Raw genomic sequence first — 20,659 nt, 5'->3', positions numbered from 1 at the left:
GAATTGAAGTATTTTTGGACTCCACGGGGTGAAAAAGGTAAAGTAAGTGTTTCATGTCCACTATTTCATTTAAAGAATGAAGAAATATGTCTTCAGATGTTCTCTGATCAAAATAGAAACAATTAAATCAGAAACAGCAGAATACACATAAGAAATGAAATATGTAAATTTGGATTAGAATTAAGAGGAGCAGTAACAGAAAGAGGACCTCAGATCAATGTAGAATTTCTTTAAACAATTATTTATCTGAATATGAAGATAATTTTACAAAGGAGAAACTAAATTTTGAAACAAATATTCCAGAAACTGAAACAAAATATCAACAAACCATCTTGTTATGGTATCTTCAACAGCATTAGTTAAAGCATGGCCTAAATGAAGGGAACCAGTTACATTTGGTGGAGGAATGACCATAATGAATTTTTCAGGTGGTGGACCTCCTTTGTTTTGAGACTGAAAAAATAACAATTAACATAAAGAATTTGCGATCTTGTGAGAATTAAGTATTGATATTTTATTCTTTATTTCTTTTTAAAGTTAATAGTTTTAATTTTTTTTAATAGCATCAAAGATTGTGATCCAGTTACTATATACCAGTAAGTTTCATAAAGCGGTAGTGTGACAATTAATTAAAAAAACATCTAATTCAGTACCAGTGAGTAGTCAGAGAAAAAATGGGTGAACGAGAGTTATTGCCTAAAATTAATAATATACGTTTGGCAAGTTAATAATGTAAAGACAGAAGAGTAGATGAGAAACATATATTGTCACAGATATATACATATTTACATTCTATTAAGTTAGCAAGAACATTCCATATTATTAAAACTTATTGTTTATACAATATTATTGAAAGAATAAAGTAGCAAAAATGGTTGCAATGATGGACTAAAAACTCCCTATCTAAACTATGCTAGCATAAAAATAAAAGTTTTTAAAATTGAAGTATAAACAACTTACTAAAGCATATTCTGGCTTGAAATAGCCACATTTAACGCACCAGTCATACCAAGCAGCTTCCACATACTGTGGGCTGTATGCATCTGGCATAGGACATTTGGTATCTGAATACAGAAAAAAAAAAAAATTCTAAAAATAGATGTTTTTAGACTGGAATGTTTTTCAAAGTGGGTTCCATGGAAAAAATTTGGGAGTTCTATAAAATAAGGGATCTTTTAATAAAACTGTAAAAAAAACTTATTCTATAAAAAAAAATTCACTATTTCAAAGTAATATTATGTGAATAAATTTTTATTCCATTTAAGGTCTTACTAGATCAGTAGTGGCTGTCTGCAAAATATTGATATGGGTTCTGTGATTTTTAGAAAATCATATAAGGATTCTTCAACAAAAAGAAATTACTATTAATGGTTTTCATTATTTCATTTGCTTAAATACATTGGTTTTCTGCTTATAATACATAGATTGCACTGTTCTACTATGATGTTATTTCGTGGTGAACCTTAAGAGTTGCAGACTAATAATGTCTTAGTTTTTATTTAGGGTTCATTTGAGGAGTTTCAACTTCACTGGTTGGTTAGAAGTTAAAGTTTAAAAGATTAAGATTCTGTAAAATGTCTAAAGCAAATACTGCAAAGCTTGCTTTTGATGGTAGATTACTTCAATTGGGCCTTAAACAATGTTAAATTCATTTGCAAGTAAAATGCTAATAAATTCAGTTAGAAGCAAAGCCTGTTAGAATGATTAGGAAGAAATGGTTGTTACTTGATGAATGATACAAACAAAAATGCAATCTAAATTATTCTGAAATGCTATGTTAGGAAATAACAAATAAGGGTGTTGTTAATGGATAGCTAACTGTCATCATGACCAAGCATGGCTCAGTAACCTTTACCATGCTTTTGCTAGTTGTTTTCAATGCCTATATAGTTGTGAGCAGACACAAACACTTTCTCAGCACCAAGTGTGCTGCATCAGCACCCTGGCTGGTGCTCATTTACAGCTAAGTAAACTGGAGCTATCTCAAATGAAATGTCTTGCTCAAGGACACAATGCACTAACTAGTGCAAGAATTAAACATGACTTCATAATCGTGATTCGAACATCCTAACCACTAGACCACTGACCTTTACACATTCTGTTTATAATACAGTAAGAAGTTATAGATTGGGGTTTGAATAAACAATTAAGAATTTTAAGATTAACAAAATATAAAAAGAGGTGGGATAAATATAAATAAAGAACACCATCAATTCACACTTGCCTTCTTTTAGAAGACAGACTTGTAATGGTGTTAAGCTAGATTCTTTCTAAATACTTTTATGTAACAGTTTAATTGATTTTGCTTTTTCATAATGAATATAATTCAATATAATAATCGAAAGATTTAGAAATAAATATCAATAAATATGACCTGACAATATTCAGAATTTTGTAGCTGTAAAATATTCTGCAATAACAACACATTTATTTTTAGAAAGAAAATTGAATAAAAGCTTCCTACCTTTTTTCTCGCCCTTTGGCGTTTGAATATCATAGGTTATAATGGCCCGGTCTTTTACCTTCTTTTCTTTTTTCTTCTATAATTAAAGAAACAAGAGATTGTGAATAAACATATGACCATCATCATCATCACCATCATTTAATGTCCATTTTCCATGTTAGCATGGGTTGGACAGTTTGACCAGAGACCACACTAGGCTCTATTGTCTGTTCTGGCATGGTTTCTACAGCTGGGTGCCCTTCCTAATGCCAGCCACTCAATAGTGTACAGGGTGCTTTTTATACAGCACTAGCACCAGTGCTTTTAATGCGGCACCATTTAACATCCACTTTTCCATGCTGGCATGAATCACATGGAATTTGTTGAGGCAGATTTTCTATAGCCAGATACCATTCCTGTTACCAATCTACACTTGTTTCCAGGCAAAGTAATATTTCCCCATGAGCAAGTTATCATTGGAAATGAAGGACACATCTTTACAACTATCACATGATGTCAAGACAGGAAGACCATAACACACATACACACACACACAGAGGCATATTTCAGTTTCCAGCAACTAAATCCATTCACAAGGTTTTGATTGACTTGAGGCTATAGTAAAAGACACTTGCCCAAGATGTCCTGCAGCATGAAGTGAACTTGAAACCATGTGATTGGGAAGCAAACCTCTTAGCCACACAGCCACATATACACTTGAGTTTATATTATTTTTCAGCTTTTGACCCATTTGTAAGTTCCAGGTTGCTCTTCATAAATGCAGTTTGCAACCTTTCTTGAAGTTCCATTTAATTAAAAAAGAAAAGAAAAGCCATAGATAAGATAGCAATGTGTTTACATGATCTATGTTCAGATCAATTACCTTAACTGTTATTTTTTAAATATCCCATATATATTGGTTGACAACATATATAGTAACTAACTGGCACTAGGGAAAAACAGATTGATAGAGAACAACACATGTGATATATATACACACACACACACACACACTAGCAATGCTTCCTGGGGTTGCCAGGGTGTTATGACTTATAGCCACACTTTATTATTTGTTCCTTTCTTATGGAAAGAATCAGCATATGAGGAGTATGAAGCAAACAACTTTTCTTTATAAAACAATGCTGCAGTTTCTGTCTACCAAATTCAGTCAGCAATCCATGGTTGGCCTGGGGCGATAGTAGAAAACATTTGCCCAAGGTACCATGCAGAGGGACTGAACATGGAACCATATAGGTGGGAAGCAAAATTCTCAACCACACAGTCATTCTTGCACGTAATATGTGTGTGTATGTGTTTACATTTGGTGTTAAATCAAGTATTTTATCCAACTATGTCTCAAAGTTAGTTCATCAAGCAGGGACCTATAAAATAAATGCCAGATTGAAATATGTACTGAGGTCAGTATGATTGGTTTAATCATGATGACAGTCAAAAGACTAAACCCAGTAAAAGAATGTTTAAAGACTTAATGACTTCAAATTCAAGGTAATGGATTACTAACCACAAGATAATGAGTTGAAAACTTTGTATTGAACTTCCACTCTATACGACAACATTATATATACATATCAGTCTACTTGACTTCCAACTGGAAAAGATGTTTTCCTGTGGCTAAAGGTTGAATAGTTAGCAGTAAGAAAGATGTCCAGATTTCTTTAAAAATTATTGTGCAAAATATTCACAACAAAACACATACATACACAAAGGTGTCTCCGTGGTAACTACAAATAGCAGCCAAATCACTCTTAAAACACACCCTTTCATCAAAAGAAAGACACAAATTTACAGTATTTCAGGAAGAAAAAAAAACTATGCGATGGGTCTGTAATATCAGAGGCAACTCTGGGCTAAAACACAGACAAACATACTTCACATTAAAAGATTATCTACTAAATAATACTAATAAAGTTGACAGTATATCTTCGAAGTTTCATTCCCTGGTAAAACTCCATGTATTTTAAACATTTTCTCATTATGCTCTATCTGAGACATAAAAATTGTTCAAGCAGAGTTGCCTCCCTTAGCTAAAGACCTCAAAATTGTGCGACCTGACCACGTTTTCGAGATAATTTTTGCATAAGAAAGAGTTGTCGTGCAAAAAACATATTTTATTTGGTAGCTGAAAGGTTACTGAATCTTTTGATACCTCCTATGTCAAAATCGGCAACTCAGTTTTCAAATCCATAAGGAACATAAGCACACACATACTGTCTTATATATATATATATAATTATACCCCTCTCCTGTCATCGTCAACCCTTCCTCATAACCCCACCCCACCCACCCATTCCCACACCCCACCCTTGCTTTCCCCACACCACCATATCACACAACACCAACATGCACACACTAGCATTGACCACTTCCCAGTCACACACCATCATCCACACACCTACACATACTTCAAGGCCACCAGCACTCTTCCACACGCACATACATGCTCTCTTATACACATGCATGTGCACCTTCGTTTTGGGATCACCACTACTTTATTATCTCCCCTTCTTCCTAGTTCTTCTGTGTGACCCCTCTGTCCAGCATTTGCCATGAGAGATTGCTAGCCACTACACATTCTTTATTTTCTCTCCTTGTTTCTTTCTGTGGAAGATCATAGGCTTGAAACGTTAAAGACTTTTTCACTTCCCAAGTTTTAAACTAATACATCTGTTTGTTGTCTACACCAACTGTCTTTGTCTTCTGTTTTTTTGTGAATTCTCCCCCATAAAATGTATAAAAAACAACTTCAGGAACATAATGGTTTATTGATACAGGTTGTAAATTTTTCCTATATCAAAATTCAATAAGCTGAAAAAAATTATGTAATACATGGTTAGCAGCTGGGGTTGCTGTGTATGCAACTAAAAATCCAACATTAGGGAATGGAGTAGACAAAATCAAGGCTACATAGCAAAACCTAGAAAGCAGTATATATGGCCATCCATATATGCATCATCTGTCAAAACTACTCCACAACCCTTCTTCCCAACACACCCCATACCACCATCCACTGCAGGTATCTCCACTCTCCCTAAATGCCAATCCGTGTGCTCTCCATGCCCTCACATATCTATCATACCCTATTCTCAGCCACTCCTATTTCACTCAGTATCACTACAGTCATGTCTTCTCTGTCTCTAAACACCTCCTCTCAAACTCATGCGCAACATCCCCCTCTATCACCCCTTTACTACTTATACTCCACCTGCTGTTATTCCCAATGGGTAGGTCACAATGCATCACCAACAGTATTTCTCTTACTCTGTCTCTCTATCTTTCTCTCTCCCCTTCTTCACCCAACTAGGGTAGCCATATATCTCCTCTATAGTAAGGCAACTATGTGCCTCTCCCATACTCTAATCTCTCACTTGGCACGCAGCCACTTCCCTCAGTTCCACTCCCTCTTTCAGCTGATTGCAAGTTACTTGGTGACCCTACTGGGGCTAGTGCCACATAAAAAGCTCCCAGTACACTCAGTAAAGTGGTAGGCATTAGGAAGGGCATCCAGTAATAGAAACAACAGAAAAAGAAACATAATCAAAGGCTTCACTGATATTGAAGGTAACAATATTGACTTCACAGTGAAGGAGCATGGCTTAGTGGTTAGAGTATTCAGCTCACAATTGTAAGGTTGTGAGTATGATACCTGGTAGCATGTTGTGTCCTTGAAAAAAAAAAACCATATTATTTCATGTTGCTCAAGACCACTCCGCTGGCAAAAATGAGTAGCACCTGTATTTCAAAGGACGGGCCTTGTCAAATCCTGTGTCAAGCTGAATCTCCCTCAGAACTACATCAAGAGTACATGTCTGTGGAGTGCTCAGTGACTTGTACATTAATTTCACAAGCAGGTTGTTCTGTTTGATCAGATCAACTGGAACCCTTGTTGTAATCAACAAAGAGCCAGTATTGCTTTTACAGTAGTTCTTAAGAGCATAAGAACTTACAGAGTAATACAGACAAACACTTCTCCAATAGACCTGGTTCTATGAAACTATAGAGTGAACCAAGAAGAGAGACAGACTCAAGGTGATGAAGTGAATTATTGTTTCCAGCAGTTTTCAACACCTCTGAGATGTTGGAAGTGAGGGAAATGTTACTTTTCTATCGAAAGTGAAGCACCATCAAATGTTTCTGTAGACTAGGATAGAAGAAATGTACTTAGTAAGGAGTTTAAATGTGTATATTAGGTTTTTCTTCAAGATTGTTTCTTACAGTCATCTTGACTGGGATTGAATAGGTAAGAGGATTCTAATTTGGACAGTTAGAGCTCTTACAAGCTGTGCAAAGCTTTGCATTTGTAATCATTTTTGAGATGGTTGAAAATTACTTAACTGGGGATGATTGGTGATTTTTTTTCCAGATAATGTAAGAAGAATTCTTTTTCTGTATTGCAGCACTTGTGTAAGTGATATTTTCTGTAAGCCTGCAGTGTTGAGTTCAAATTCTGCCATGATGGCTTGGTAATGGACGGGGTTTGTCAATCTCCCTTATGTTAGACATTACATGATGATTATAGATTTATAGGACTGAATTTAACTTTCTCTGGTGAGCAATCATAAAATAGGATGCAAAGCAAATTACAGTAAAAAATATGCTGAGAATTATAAGGAAATCTCAATGAATCACAGAAAAATTTTAATTGTTTTTCTGTACCCAGAAATTTTTTGTCTTAATTGAATTAAAATATAAAATTTAAGCAGGTGATTGTTATTGTGTGACCTTAATGAACACTGATGTAGTAGCTAATGGAACACAGGTAGTTGGTCAAACAACTGGATGCATTCTAGATAGCCGATATTTTAAATATCATGCTTCTAATTGATTGAAGACCTTACTGCACATTCCAATATGCAGTTTTTGTTGTGTTTTTATTTTTTTATAGTGTCGGCTATAGCCTAGTCACCCGTATAGTTAACCAGGTGATACACGAAGGAGTCATACCCATGGTGTAGCAGCATAATAGTCAACTGCTACAAAGGTAAAGGTGACGCCCTAGATACAAATAATTACAGGGGTATCAAGCTGTTGGATCAGGTAATGAAGGTTACGGAAAGGGTCATAGCCCAATTGATTAGGGAGGGAGTCAACTTGGACGAGATGCAGTTTGGTTTCGCGCCAAGGAAAAGCACCACTGATGCCATATTTCTGGTGAGACAGCTGCAGGAGAAATACCTAGCCAAAGATAAACCCCTGTACCTGGCTTTCGTTGAGATGGAGAAAGCCTTCAACAGGGTCCCCCGATCCCTTATCTGGTGGTCAGTGAGGAAACTAGGGATAGATGAATGGCTAGTGAAAGCTGTGCAAGCCATGTACAGGGATGCTGTAAGTAAGGTAAGGTAAGGGTTGGCAACGTGTACACTGAAGAATTCAAGGTAGAGGTTGGGGTCCACCAGGGTTCAGTCCTCAGCCCCCTCCTATTTATCATAGTCCTCCAGGCAATTACAGAGGAATTCAAGACAGGATGCCCCTGGGAGCTCCTCTATGCTGACGACCTTGCTCTAATTGCTGAGTCACTATCAGAACTGGAGAAGAAGTTTCTGGTGTGGAAGGAAGGATTAGAATCGAAGGGCCTTAGAGTCAACCTAGCTAAAACAAAAGACCTAATAAGTAGGAAGGTAGACAAACCACAAACGCCTTCAGTAGAAAACGCGATCTGTAGAAAAGGCATAGGTAGAAACTCTATAAGATGTACCCAGTGTAAGCTATGGACACATAAGAGATGCAGCAATGTCAAAGGAAGGCTAACTGGGAAGATAGTTTTTGTATGTGACAGATGCTCAGGAGCAATAAACACTGAAAATCTGCTGAAAACAACTTCCGTCACTTTCCAGGGGAAAAAAACTAGAAGTAGTAGATAGCTTCCGTTACCTAGGTGATCAAATCAGTAGTGGGGGTGGGGGTGCTGAAAGTGTAACTGCTAGAGTAAGAATAGCCTGGGCAAAGTTCAGGGAGCTCTTACCTCTGCTGGTGACTAAAGGCCTCTTGCTCAGAGTAAAAGGCAGACTGTATGATGCATGTATACGAACAGCCATGCTACATGGCAGTGAAACATGGGCCATGACTGCTGAGGACATGCGTAAGCTCATGAGGAATGAAGCCAGTATGCTCCGATGGATGTGTAATGTCAGTGTACATACTCGACAGAGTGTAAGTACCTTGAGAGAAAAGTTGGACCTAAGAAGCATCAGCTGTGGTGTGCAAGAGAGACGATTGCGCTGGTATGGTCATGTGGTGAGAATGGATGAAGATAGGTGTGTGAAAAAGTGCCAATCTCTAGCAGTTGAGGGAACCCATGGAAGAGGTAGACCCAGGAAAACTTGGGTCGAGGTGGTGAAGCACGACCTTCGAACTTTAGGCCTCACCGAGGCAATGACTAGTGACCGAGACCTTTGGAAATATGCTGTGTGTGAGAAGACCCAGCAGGACAAGTGAGTCCATCCCGTGTCCCTTGCCAGGGATGTAGCCAGCCCACTTATGCATGCCTTTCCTTCCTTGGACACACAAAGACCTGTTGAGGCAAGTGAAGTCGAAATCGAATTCGAAATTGAACCAATCCTATGACTGACACCCAGCAGTTGCCAGGGCCACTGGACTGACTCCTGTGCAGGTGGCAAGTAAAGAAACACCATTTTGACCCTGTGCTTGTGGAGATCCATTGAGTCAAGGACACCAACATCAAAAATCAATGGAAACTGCAGTGGTGATCCCCGTGCCGGTGGCACGTAAAAAGCACCATCCGAACGTGGCCAATGCCAGCGCCGCCTAGACTGGCTTCCGTGCCGGTGGCATGTAAAAAGCACCATCCGAACGTGGCCGATTGCAGCACTGCCTTCAGTGGCACGTAAAAAGCACCAATCCGATCGTGGCCGTTGCCAGCCTCGCCTGGCACGTAAAAAGCACCCACTACACTCACAGAGTGGTTGGCGTTAGGAAGGGCATCCAGCTGTAGAAACACTGCCAGATCAGACTGGAGCCTGGTGCAGCCTTCTGGCTTCCCAGATCCCCGGTCAAACCGTCCAACCCATGCTAGCATGGAGAACGGACGTTAAATGATGATGATGATGATCTATAAGTTCCAGTGTACATAGTCAAAGCATACACAAGAACCTATACACCAATTGTCCTCTATGAGGCAGCTATGTGGCAATGTACTGATCAATGAAAAAGAAGATAGATGCCTTTGAGAAGTGGATCTTTCATGGATTGGGCAAAATAAGCTAGAAAGACAGAGTAACAAACACTGCAGCACAAGAACAGCTATAAGTCCAAACACACCTATTGTTGAGTGCACAAAGCTATTGTATTTTGGAGATACATGAGTCATTGTCCACGGCCATCTTTACAGGAAGTATGGAGAGGGAAGACAGTAAGAGGCCATCAAAGACATTTGAGGACTAATGACATCAAAGACTGGACTGGAAACAAGAGCCTGGCTGGTTGTATGCATGCAGCACAACACAGGAGAATCAGAGAGTTTTGCAAGCAAAACTCTGGGCACAGGGAGGGCACCTGACTAATGAGATTCTTGTGATGGCTATAACAGAAACAGGCAAAGTAGCTACAGCTAGAGCACACAACACAGGGCTTGAAGCTAAGGAGATTATTGATATTGTTATTTTTTGTTTGTCTTCATATTTTGGGACTAAGTAAAAAGGATGGTTTTCCTACGATAGTGCGGTGCTAGAAGTCTAAGCGTGACTAAACATGTCGTGACAAGCACTGAGCTTGTTGCAGCAACAGTTTGTGCTTTTCACATATTTAGGTGGTCTTTCAATTTGAATATTTTTATTGCTGTTTTGACTGCCAGTAATAATGCAAAGCATGTTACTTTGTGTTCTTTATATTTTGTTATAGAAAAAAGAGGGTCCCAGACAGGAATGGCATAATCCATAATGGATTTACTATAGTGAGTGTAACATTTGGTTCACATTAGGAAGTGCATTTCGCCATATAAACTATGCCAAAGCAGACACTGGAGCTTGGTGTAGTCCTCTAGCTTGTGGGCTCCTGTCAAACAGTACCAACCCTTGTTGGCATGGAAAACGGACGTTAAACGACGACGACAATGATTAGTGTTTTTGTTACTTTATGTTTGCCAAATGTGGTGGCTACCAAAATACCTACTTTTAATGTGTTCATGCATTGCTTGACTATGTCTTCATAGATCTTGCGAATACTGTAGTATTGTTAGTAATTCTTATTACCATTTCCTTCTGTATGTGCGTGTAATGTATTTGTAGTTGAACGTGAGTAGTTTATATTTTATGTTGTCTTGAATGAGAGGGCATTTCATAAGATGGAACTTTTATTTTGTTTAGACCTGGCTTTCTAGGGGCTTGATGTAGGGTCGGAGTTGTAAAACTACGTCGTGGGATGATGAGAAGAAAGTCAAGCGATCTCTCAACCTGCCAGAAACAGCAGCTAAATCTCATTTAAATTACTCTTTGTAGTCTGAAAAAAGGAAATATATATATTACACGTAGAAACTATTTCCCCATATGTTCTGATCATATTGATTTCATTGAAGTGAGGACGATGCTAATTTTAAAAGCAAGAATGTTTTAGTTTGTGTGTAAATGTGTATTTTAAAGATTCCTGACAAATAAAAAGCAGTGTTGGTCTTCATGAAATTTGAACTGACGTTATTAATTAGATTCTAGAATAGATAAAACACGCAACATCTTAGATCTCAATACCCGTTCATATTAATTACTGAATTAGCAACGGATGTTAAATTTACACGATTACTCCAAACTATCGTACATGATGAGTTTTCTTGCAGTTATATGAATGATAAAACAATTTTAACTCAGATACACACGGCATGAGCAGGAAATATGGGGAATTGTATAAACCATGTACACGTGAATTTCAGTAGCATTTCATTTTACCGGTGCTTTGAGGTTATAATGAATTAATGTTATCCGGGTAATTTAATACCTTAGACAAAAAATATTTAAGAAATTAATTGAAAACGAAAGTAGTTTAATTAAAAATTACTATCTGCATGTTTCTTCTTACCTCGCTATTGTCATCTTTCTTGGCCTGTAATTTCTCTTGCTTAGCTTTGAATTTCTCAAGTTTAGCCTGCTTTTGGGCTTCTTTTTTCAGCTGGGCAGCTGTTTTAGGTTTCGGTGCTCCGTCCATGGCATCGCCAGATGACGGAGGAGCTTCCACAGAAATATCTGCCATTATTTCTCTATCAAAATTAAATAAGTAATATCGATTTAACACCGGCTTTCGAATTCACACATTCAACAATACACCGACGTCAACACATGAAACACCACGAAGAGACGTGATGCACTCAATCAAACATTCCGAAGAAAACTTCAATTCGTAAAAACAATAATTAAAATCATTTATGATTTTCCAGGAATGACCAATAAAATAATAACTAAATTTGAATATAAAAAATCAATTTAGAAAACTAACAAAAATACTGAAACAGTCTGATCATATCGTTACTTTCAGTTTATAATTAGTTAATATGTTAGAAAATAATTAAGTTTAAGAATCTAACAATCTTACAAAAATCATTTTTATATAATCATTAACTAAGTTAAAAATATCTAAAGTTATAATTAGCATTTGATGTGTGTTGATTTATATGAAAATAAAACTTTTTTCATTCTAAATAATCATAATTTACAGAAAAAAAGCTCTTGCTTGTTAATTTGAAATATCAAGTTAATTAAAATCAATTAAATTAAATACTTACAATGCTAGTTTCTTACTGGGTACAACTAATATAAATCATACATTGAGAGCAGTTTTAATTTATGAAACTATTTTAGAGTTACACCGCCTTAATACTGAAATTTCTCTCATTAATTGCGTCAGCTCCTCAGGTCGGTTGTTTCAGATAACTTTATCAGAGTATTATCTTAGATTTTGATTAGCAACGCAAGTATGGGACAAATCCCGCATACCCCACATTTAAAGTATACATTAAGTAACTAAAAGAAAAAGAAAATTCAAAATAAATACGTAAATTTTCGAATGGAAAAATCATTAAATGATTAATTATTTAGTTTTATTAATAATAAATGCACCCATGAAATGAAATTACAAGTGCGCAGAATGTTCGCTAAAGGTAATTACTTCAGTCTCAGGAAATATTACCTGGTCCTATTATTTATATAACACTAGCAGTATCGCCCGGCGTTGCTCGGGTTTGTAAGGGAAATAACTTTATAAGCATTTTTAGAGAGTTACTTCCCTTATAAATTCGGGCTTTCTTAGCCATTTTTGTTTTGGTGTCTTCAAGCCATGAAGTCGTTGTTCTAAAAGAACGCTGGTTTCCTTCACAACGCATTACGACGTTGATTTCTTTACACTCCCTTCCCCACAGCTTCACGAGGGAGGGAAGGGGGAGAAGCAAACAGGTGCAGCTGTGAGCGTGGACGCCAACTCCGCCGCCATCGACACACGATGCATTTTATGCATTAAAATGGAATAAAAAATGATGTTAAATTATTTTTAAAATCGTAGACTCATCGTTGACGCGCGCTAATAGTCAGACGGGCTCGATATGAATCACGACTATAAGATACCCGAATTTGGTTAAACTGCACCGCAAAATGTGGGAGGAGTTAGGAATCTAAATCGAAGGGGACAGACACTCACACAACTAGAGTTTTATATATATAGATTAGCAGCAGTGGGAGTGGATAAGGAAACCAAGATATCGAAGATCCAGCATGACATAGGAAAGCAACGATTATCAAAAGAATTGAAGGAAAGAAGCATATGGAGAAATGAAGAAAAAGTTTAAAAACAAAGAAAAAAAAAACACTTAGAATTTCTTGTGCACGAGAGATAGCGAAGAGCGGCGACGGTGAAATAACCGAATAAAGCATTATAAGTATTGTACTGTAATATACATTAGGAATCTTTTCGGTTTGAACGGCAGTTTTTAACATAATTTATAGGTAACTAAATCATTTTAAACTTCGTATACTGGTAGAATGTGTTTATAAAACATCTTTTTCTCTTGGCTTTATTGAGAAAATTCTATAGTTTGTAAGATATTTGTTGTTTTTTTCTGCAATTTCAACCAATTACTGACGTCTATTGAGGTAAAAAAAAACATTCTGTGCCGTGTGAATATGTCCCTCGTTTAAGAAACAGATTGGATTTATTTACATCTGTGAAGAAAACAAGATACCCTTCCCCCCACCCCTAACCCTAAAACAGATTGAAATGCAATAGATCGATACTAGGGTCATAATTATGTGTGACAATTTCATATGGCACCGTTAGAAAAAAACTGCCGTTCAAACCGAAAAGATCCTAAATTAGCACTTGCATCATAAATTTATAACTCAGTATTTATATTTAAAAAATATATATTTGAGATAATTTAGTGAAAAACCATGGAATTTACAAAAGCTAACAGTGAGAAAAAGAAAACAAATTTCAAAAAGTTACAATCTTCCACCTGTGACTTTTGAGACATTGCTAACCAGTGACCAGCAAGTTTTTGTTTCTTTTTTTATTTCGTAAGCACCCCCCGCCCACAATCACTAAATTATTAAACGATGTTCCAGTGATTGCTCAGCTGTTCCAGTACCTCAACCTCACCATCATCTTCCGTAATGCCCTTGGCGCATTGTATAATAGACGGTGTGTGTATGCCTTTATTGTAGTTATTTATTTGTTGATTTTTTTCTCTCTCCCATGTTTACGTTATGTAAAATGTGTTCTTTTTCACTAAATTAGAGCAAACTCTCTACTTTATAAGAGAACAACAATCATAAACACGAGCTAATAAAAGTTCATTTTACTTCTGTCTGATATTCAGAATTTCATCCAAGGTATTCTGTTCATTGACCACATAGTTCAGATACAGGTTCTTTAAACGTTGTTACTACACCTTTGCTGTACATTTTATTCGCTCTTACAGGTTCACGAGAATCGGTTAATACACGCACGAGACTGATCCTTTTCCAATACTTTCAATAGTCTCACAGTGTTGAGTGATCATGTCTCACAAATTCATTAAAAGCAACATTTCAACCTTCGCAAAGGTTGCTGAAAGTTTTTTAAAAGGAATCGTTGACGATTTTTTGTGAGATAGAAATATTTCATTTATTAACACTTACTAGAATTATACTGAGTTACTACTGACACAGAGAGAATGTTCTTTGGTAGACAAAAGACCACAGCGTATATTTATGTATGCGATAATGAGGATTCAACCATTCATAAAAAGAGAGTGTGTATGGGGGGGGGGGGTACGTTTACGTACTTGATATTAGATTTTGACAAGCTACTGATAAGAATTAGTCAAAATTGACAACGGTGTTGATAGTTGTGACAACCAGGGCAAAGTAGACGCTGTGGGGTTGTTGCTTGAAGCCAGCAGCGACGTGTATGGTTTCGAATGCCAAGCAACTGACTCATGATCTCTGTATATTTTAACAATAAGCTTTACAAAGTTGAGTCATGAACAGAAAAGTCAAGATAAAACACTTGACTGGGTGATTTAACTCAAATAAATTTTGGGGTAACTAGACCAGATCAAAAAGTAATTTAACAGTTTTACTGATGTTTCGAGGATTCACAAGTTCGGATTTCGAACCCAGTTTAAACTTCCTCTTACGGCAAAGCAGGAATCTTTTCCTTTTGATGGACGGGATTTTCTAGTTAACTAAACAATTTGAAACTTCGTATACTGGTAGAATGTGTCAAAAGAAAACATTATTGTAAACAAAATTGTAATTTGTAAGTTTAACGTAGTTTAATTCTTCGAATGTTAACCAATGAAATGCCAGCATTTCAGCTCAAATCATTTGCTGCGTCTAAAAACTCAGACAAACACACAGACACACGTGTTATTCATCCTTCTCTCTTCTGTCTGTCTTCTGCATGTGCTACAAATAACAGCTATATCTCTTAAATCGATGAATTTCGTCGCCCAATAAAAATATTAACGATATTTTTTGAATATTTTCTTTATTTTTTTTTTACCGAAAAGGCTTCTCCCATGGTTTTCAAGGGCCAGAAACAACAAAAACAAAACAATAATATGCCTAAATTGGTCTAGAGGGTGCGCGTGGAGTGTGGGTCGTATTGTAAAAATTTGCGAAATATTTTTTCATAAAAGGATGCCCCAGCTTGTCGGAGGCTGTGATATAAATTGGGAAAAAAATCCTCGACACCAGTGCATAATTGGTACTTAATTTATCGACCCCGAAACGATGAAACATTGACCCCCCCCCCCGTTCTGGTTTATTTACCTTTTGTGTAAATTTATTGCGGCAAGGGGCAAAACACAGAGAGGACAAAGCATGAGATACAAAAGTATTAAGTCGATTCTATCGACACCAGTGCTTCTGTGCGTATGTGTGTGTATGTATATCTCCGTTTGTATGTGTGTACGCTTATATATTAATTACTATGTGCTTGTGCAAATGTATATGCATGTGTTTGAGAGACAGAGTGCAAGTGTACGTGTGTATGTATCTGAATATATGTGTGTGTGTATGCGGCGTGCGTCTGCTATGTTTGTTTATCAATATCGATAACGCAGCAAATGATTTGAGCTGAAATGCTGGCATTTCATTGGTTAAAATTCGAAGAATTAAACTACGTTAAACTTACAAATTACAATTTTGTTTGCAATAATGTTTTCTTTTGACACATTCTACCAGTATACGAAGTTTCAAATTGTTTAGTTAACTAGAAAATTCCGTCCATCAAAAGGAAAAGATCCCTGATCCCAAAGGTGACTGTGGCAAGATTTGAACTCAAGACATAAAAGACTGTAACTAAATAACACAGATCCTTCACTTCCTTCAGTAATGGACCACTTGGATAGTCTTGATATATCTACTCTTGGTCGACATGCGTATCATATCTTACATATTAAGGATAACTCGGTTTAGTCCCCCGACCCGTCCATTTCCATTGGCAATACCTGTGTCAGCAAAAGTTAAATAAACTTATAATAATGAAATTATTGTATACAGTGCTCAGGTGCACAACAACTTGTCAAAAGTGCGTATAAAGCATGTGCAGTAATGTACTAATGTCTGGAAAGTGAACAGTGTATGAATCAGATACATGCTTGCGTGTGTATGGAGGGGGGAAAATCAGGTGTAGTGTTAGCGAATCTCAAGAAGCATGGAAGTTTTGAAGGATGCATGCTCCGACAACTAACAACTGATGCCGGCAATTTGTTCCATACTTCAGTAACTCTTAACGTGAAAAAATGTTTCCGAAAGTCATGGGAGCTGTGCTGTTTTCTAACTTTGTAAACATGTCCACGGGTGTTAGACAGGTGGAGTTTGAAAAGGTGCTCAGAGTTATTGTTAGTAAGATTTTTAATAATTTTATGGGTGTCTGCCAAGTCAGCTGCCAGACGTCGGAGTTTCAATGTATCCATGCCCAGGGAAGTAAGGCGTTCAGAATATGGCAAATGCCTGATAGAGGGTATTCTCTTGGTTGCACGTCGCTGAACGGTTTAAGACTACCTAAAAATCATCAACAGTTCAATGGCCCACAAAGACATAAAATTTCAAAAATCTTTTGGAAAGGTTCAAGACCCATAAAGGACACTTCAGCGGCCCTTGCATTTAATAATACATGTACTAAGCTCTAGATGCATCCACCAAACAAAATATCTGTTGGAGACCTTCATAGATTGTGAGGCGTAACATTTGTAGCGACTTGAAAGGTTTTAATTATGTGTTGTTCCGACTTGGTAGTTCACGAGGTCTCTGTTCATGGAAGTAGTACAGGTTTAGTGAAAAGTATCTATGTGGCATATGGATTATGCCTGTATATTGAAGGTTTAAAAAATGAAAATCGACATTAGCTGCATGTAAGTTGTTAAAAGTAATAGGAAGTATGCAGGTATAGGCCTGCGATTTCGAGTAAAGTGAGTTCTCTCCCAGTTGGAGGGAAATTACTGTTGGTATAAATCGTTCAAGTTCTTTTTCTTTATTCTATTTACATGTACATGCATTTACTAGTAAATCGCATGTATATAGCTCTGATTATTAAAATACTGGATCTTTTCTGTCTGTGTTGTGGCGAGAGTTGTTGACACTCGTGGGGGATTGGAAGAATAGACACGCTGAACTCTTATAGAGTAGCATTTTGGTTGTGACAGAGGTCGATAGGAGTCGTCGAGAGGGCGTTTTGGCGTCTCGCGAACTACGTCGTGTGAACATTGATTTTACCTCCGCATCGTCAAATTATATATCCAACGTTTGACAAGGATATAAAAGTGACGACGAGATATTCGAAGCTTGCGCCGGACGTTAAATTTTTTTTTTTTTTTTTTGGTACGAAATCAAAGAAAAATCATTATCATGGAAGACTTATTGGCTTGCGTGGTGCAATTGCAACAGCAACAACACGAGGCTCCGGCAGGGGGGGGGGGCGACCCGTGTAGTACTCTTTCGCTCTAACTTTCTCTCACTCTTTCTTCCTGTTTCTTGTCCCCGATTTCCTACGCAACCGCTGAGCCTGGATGCGCATTCATCCATCCGTCGATGCTCTCGGTGTCGGGGGTTGACCTGCTTTCTCTTCTGCGGGTCTTACGAATAGCAAAGGACCACGTTTCGGACTTCTCCCACTACGGACAATCCTGAGGCGCGATCTTGCGAGCTCTGGGACGAAGACCGCTTCGCTCAACAAACAAACAACAACAATACCAAGTGGAAATAATGTTGAAGAAGTCTGAAAGTACTTCAGGTTCGTTCTCGTCAGACGGCGTAGCAAACTCAGTTGTATAATTTATTTATAACCCATAACAAGGTCCTACTTTTTCTGCATGTTTTAGAAGAAACGAAGAAATCTTCAAAGAAGAAAGTAAAAATTGGAATGTCTAAAGTATTAAATTACTCGGATAACAATAATTCATTATAACCTCAATGAGTATGCGCTGATTTGTCAACGGGATTAAATGAATGTTTGCTGCCATGTAATTACCCGTTACCAAGTCCGGAGGAAATTTTCGCGAAGTTGAATGGAGGAAAAATCTTTTCAAAATTGGACTTACCTGAAGCATATTTGTAGGTAAAAGTCGATGAGAAATGTTCAAAATTATTGACAATAGATACACACAACGGATTGTATAAACTTTAATCGACTCCTCTTTGGTATAAAGGTAGCACCTAGCATTTTCCAACAAGTTATGGATATTATGCTCCAAGGTTCGGATTACACTGTAGCTTACCTTGACGACATACTCATAAAAAGTGAATCTCGGGGTCAGCATGCTGAGCATGTTAAAAAGGTCTTCGAAAGAATAAAAGATTATGGGTTTAAGCTCAGCGAGGAAAAGTGTGAATTTCTATGCCAAGAATAAAATATCTAGGTAGATTATTGATGAAAATGGACGCAGACCAGATCCATCTTGGTCGAGTGCAATAAAAAAAATGCCTTCCCCGACAAACATTACAAGCACTTTGGAGGCTCGCAAATTATTATCAGGTGTACATACCGAATATGCACGATTTAAGAGCACCCCTGAATAACTTGTTAAAAAAAGACATTTAGTGGAACTGGTCGAACAAATGCCAAAAAGCTTTTGAAGAAATTAAAAACATCTTAACGTCAGAATTGTCGTTATCACATTTTGACTCGAATTTGGAAATAGCAGTGGCAGTAGTTGCTAGTGAAGTGGATTGGAGCTGTGATTTTACACAAATATGAAGATAGTAGCCTGAAAGCAGTAGCTCATGCTTCGCGTTCATTATTGCCGTCTGAGAAAAGTTACAATCAAATAGAAAAAGAGGCATTAGCCTTAATATTTGCGGTAAAAAAAATTCCATAAATTCATACATGGAAGAAGGTTCCGTCTACAGATAGACCACCGCCCATTATTGTCGATCTATGAATCAAAAAAGGGTATCCTCGCATATACAGCCAACAGATTACAGCGCTGAGGAATGATCCTACTGAATTACGATTTCAAACTGGAGTATTTGCTATCGAAAAAATTAAGATGCACAAATGGTTTGTCAGGGTTAATACCAAAATACAGTGAACCACTAGAAGACACAGTGATAGCGGAGTTAAAAGCCGAAATTTAAATAAATATTGTGCAATGTTGTGCGTGAATTGCCTGTGACATTGGAGGAAATAAAAATTAAGGCAGAGACGGGTGAGTTCATCATAAAAATGAAAAAAATAGTGAGATCAGAAGAAACAAAAAAAAAAATGTGTGGCTGGACATAATACAGTTTCGAATTTGTATTCGATATGTGATAATGTGCTTATGTATGCACAGAGGATCGTAATGCCTACCTCACTACAAGGTCGAATGTTAAAGGAATTCCACACTGGACATCCAGGAATTTCTAGGATGAAGTCGCTTATGAGGAGTTATGTTTACTGGTCAAAAATAGATCTAGATAGTGAGAAGTGGGTAAAATGCTGCAGAAGTTGTGCCCTTGAAGTGAAATTATCACCTATAAAATTTCAACCTTGGCCTAAGACCGATATTCTATGGTCCCGACTACACATAGACTTCGCAGGACCGTTAAACCAATCATATTATCTAATAATGGTAGATAGTTTTACTAAATGGTCAGAAATGTGTAAATGGAGAAAACCAACATCCACAGTAACAGTGTAATTTCTACACGAACTTTTTGCTAGGTATGGTGTCCCGGATACCATAATCTCCGATAACGGTACACAATTCACGGCGAATGAATTTAAGAATTTTTGCAAGATGTACTCAATTGAACATATCACTACTTCTCCGTATCAACCAAGATCAAACGGGCAAGCGGAAAAGTTCGTGGATACATTTAAAAGCGCATTAAAGAAATCAAGAAGCAAGCTAGTCGATGACGCAGCATTGACACAATTCTTGAGGGTTTATGGGATAACACCAAAATCAAACACTTTTTCAGGCAAGTCGCCAGCAGAAGTAATGTTTGCTCGAAAAACAAAGTTAATTTTCAACAATTTGTTACCAATAAGAAAAACAAATAAGGAAAACACTAAATATACGACAAAGCATTTTAATATCGGTGACAAGGTGTTTTTCAAGATATATAAAAATGGAAGTTGGGAAGACGGAGTAGTAACAAAAAGAATACGCAAAATGACATATGATTAGAGGTGAAAAATGGGAACACAAAAGACATTTAAACTAGCAAAAGAAAAAAAAAAAGATATACGGAAAAAAGAAAAGAGACACCTATGGAGGTGTTGTACGACACTTTT

General features: G+C 37.2%; 1 protein-coding gene across 4 annotated transcripts in view; it reads right to left on the bottom strand.

Annotated features, from left to right (window-relative positions):
* LOC115231725 (valine--tRNA ligase) overlaps positions 1-17,253 on the bottom strand; it is a 52,994-nt gene extending 35,741 nt beyond the window's left edge. The window contains exons 1-5 of one of the 4 annotated variants that reach the window (XM_036515323.1): positions 17,159-17,253; positions 11,486-11,663; positions 2,465-2,540; positions 961-1,064; positions 329-453 (exon numbers count right to left, since the gene is read on the bottom strand). In XM_036515323.1, coding sequence (XP_036371216.1) covers positions 329-453; positions 961-1,064; positions 2,465-2,540; positions 11,486-11,663; positions 17,159-17,238 — 563 coding nt within the window. In that variant the 5' untranslated portion in view covers positions 17,239-17,253. Of the gene's footprint in view, positions 1-328; positions 454-960; positions 1,065-2,464; positions 2,541-11,485; positions 11,664-12,185; positions 12,361-14,571; positions 14,801-16,944; positions 16,998-17,158 lie in introns of those variants that run through there. The other 3 variants (XM_036515329.1, XM_036515330.1, XM_029801690.2) reach the window with 3 other exon arrangements.
* Between the last annotated feature and the right edge of the window lie 3,406 nt (positions 17,254-20,659).

This window comes from Octopus sinensis, linkage group LG2, assembly GCF_006345805.1.
Source record: "Octopus sinensis linkage group LG2, ASM634580v1, whole genome shotgun sequence".
Taxonomy (NCBI): Eukaryota; Metazoa; Mollusca; class Cephalopoda; order Octopoda; family Octopodidae; genus Octopus; species Octopus sinensis.
Note: the sequence above shows the minus strand (reverse complement) of the source record. Positions and strands in the feature narration are given on the sequence as shown.